Genomic DNA, 2,553 nt, shown 5'->3' with positions numbered 1-2,553 from the left:
TATTTTTTTATAAAAGATAATTTTAAAAATAATTTTTAAATATTATATAAAAAAATCTCATCATAACTTATAAATAAAATGAAATAAATATTATAAAATGTATTTTATAAATAAGATAAGAGACACTAATGAATGTTGACAATTCGCCTGGCAGTTTGTTCTTCTCTCTCTCTTTTTTTTTAACCTCATGTAGTATGATGTGTACACTAATGTGGGGCGGCCACTCTTACCGTTTCACCCCTGACCCAAACTGCTATATAAAGGCGCGCCGCTCGCATTCCATCTGATCCGAGCGCCCACTCTCAACATTACACAAAAACAGAGCAACCTCGGCACTCACTCTGCTCACCACCACCTCCCATGGACTCCTCTTTCTCCATCTTCCACTCTCTCGCCTCCGATTTCTCCTCCGATTCCTCCGATTCCTTCTTCTCCTCCAACTTCCACAACTCTTATCTCCCCTTCAACGAGAATGACCCCGACGAGATGCTCCTCTACGGCATGATTTCCGAGGCCAACAACGACTCTTTCCCTTCCGTCAAGGACGAGGAGGTCAGCTCCGAGTCCGACGCCACTGCTTCTGCGGCAGCCGCACCCGCCAAGGATAAGAGCTACAGAGGCGTGCGGCGGCGTCCCTGGGGAAAATTCGCCGCCGAGATAAGGGACTCCACCAGGCACGGCATAAGGGTTTGGCTGGGGACCTTCGATAGTGCGGAGGCGGCGGCTTTAGCTTACGACCAAGCCGCGTTTTCCATGAGAGGATCGGCCGCCATACTGAATTTCCCGGTGGAGAGGGTGAGGGAGTCCCTGAAGGAGATGAACTACGGATCAGAAGACGGTTGCTCGCCGGTGGTGGCTCTGAAGAGAAAGCACTCGTTGAGACGAAAAGTGAATAGCAACAAGAAGAAGAACAAGTCGGACTGCAGAGATGTAAGAATAGACAATGTGGTGGTGCTGGAAGATCTCGGCTCAGATTACTTGGAGCAACTATTGATGTCCTCAGAGAATCCGAGGCCATCAGAACCTCTCTGCCTCAATGTTCATTAATTCTTTCCTTCCTTCCTTCCTTCCCTTCTTGTAATCTTACAATCACAAGTATTTTGTATTATGATAATGATCGTATTTGGAGATCATTTGAGTATGTATGTTTTCCTCTGTTAATGCAAGGAATTATCTACTCGCCTTGCTTTATTGTTACTATATTTTTTTTTTTTTGGGGGTGACGTGAAGTTCAAAGGACAGGGGATCGCGATGAGTCCTGTGAGGGCTGTGTTATGTCTTGATTAAATTCGAGGAGGTTTAGTCGTGTTCTTAAGTGATGAGATTAAGTTGTCAACGCACATGGTCGAGTCGTGTGCGGGGAAAGGCACGCGTGGAGGCACATCTTGGCCTTTCTTGCCCATATTAGCAACCTCTCTGTCTTTATGCCCCTCAATTTTCCTTGCTTTCCACTTTTCTCTGAGATCATTGAGATTTGAGGCTAACAGATTCTTACAAATAATAATCAAGACAAGGGAAATCAGTTCTAACTTTGGTTGTCACATAAATAAATGACAATTTAAACGTTTGATTAAAGGAAGCAAGATCGGGGCCCGTTTTGGCAGCACCTGTTCGCCCAACATGGTATCTGACAAAGGATACGCCCCCCTTCTCTCTCTAGTTTGTGGGTCGTTCATATGGTTTGTGATCATCACAAGTGGCGGCGCTACATGTATTTACGGCAAAAACAGGAATATGTTGAAAAAAAGACTGATTATATTATTTGTAGAATTAAATTTGTTTATGTGTGTGAATGATTCGAACTTATTAAGCTCAGGTTGTCTAATGAGCATATATAATCATACTGCTGAACCAAAAGGTGATAGCACATTGGTGGACTCGGCAGTTGCAATAATGAACTTGTATTGCACAAGAGTATAATTTTTCTTTTTGGAAGGGATGTTACATAGGAAAGCACGACGAAAGAGGGTAGTTAAGTTGGTGGTTTTTTTTTTTTTTTCCTTGAAAGAATGATAAAAGAGTTATCAAGAGAATCAATTAATTTAAATTAAATTTTAAATATTAAATTTTAAAAATTTATAACTCAATTTTTAAATTTTATAACTGTATTGTGATGAATTTATAACATGATTAAAAAATAAAACATTTATTTTTATTAAAAGTTAAAATATAAGTTACGAATTTATCACAATAAAATTATAAAATTAAAAAAATTAAATTATAAATTTTTAAAATTTAATACTTAAAACTTAATTAAATTAATTAATTTTTTTAAATTATTTTGTCGTCATTCCTTTTTCTTTCTCCTTTTCCTGGATTGCATTGAAAACTATTGGTGCAGAAGATATCAGAACATTTCAACGTCATTAATTGAGTCCGATATCAGCAGTGCAAAAAGAAGCTTCTAGGGGCGGGTTTAGTCTCAATTGAAGCGGTTGGGAACTTGGACCAAAACATCTTTGCAGAATTTAATACTTGATCAAGGCAAATATATCTTACATATTCACATGGGATTTCATTAATATATTCATTTTCCATGTCTCTGGTCCTTGT

General features: G+C 39.0%; 1 protein-coding gene across 1 annotated transcript; it reads left to right on the top strand.

The window, feature by feature from the left end:
• Positions 1 to 279: 279 nt before the first annotated feature.
• Positions 280 to 1,306, top strand: LOC129309841 (ethylene-responsive transcription factor 1B). The gene has a single exon (XM_054951580.1). It carries the CDS (start codon positions 361 to 363, stop codon positions 1,045 to 1,047), a length of 687 nt encoding a protein of 228 aa, XP_054807555.1. The 5' UTR covers positions 280 to 360; the 3' UTR covers positions 1,048 to 1,306.
• The last annotated feature ends 1,247 nt before the right edge of the window (positions 1,307 to 2,553 follow it).

Source organism: Prosopis cineraria, unplaced genomic scaffold (genome assembly GCF_029017545.1).
Source record: "Prosopis cineraria cultivar Desert tree isolate PC_DT_omini unplaced genomic scaffold, ASM2901754v1 PC4, whole genome shotgun sequence".
NCBI classification, from domain to species: domain Eukaryota; kingdom Viridiplantae; phylum Streptophyta; class Magnoliopsida; order Fabales; family Fabaceae; genus Prosopis; species Prosopis cineraria.
This window is presented reverse-complemented; position numbering and strand designations above follow the sequence as displayed.

Excerpts from the sequence above, each read along its gene's own strand:
- LOC129309841 (XM_054951580.1), top strand. The coding sequence starts at position 361 with ATGGACTCCTCTTTCTCCATCTTCCACTCTCTCGCCTCCGATTTCTCC.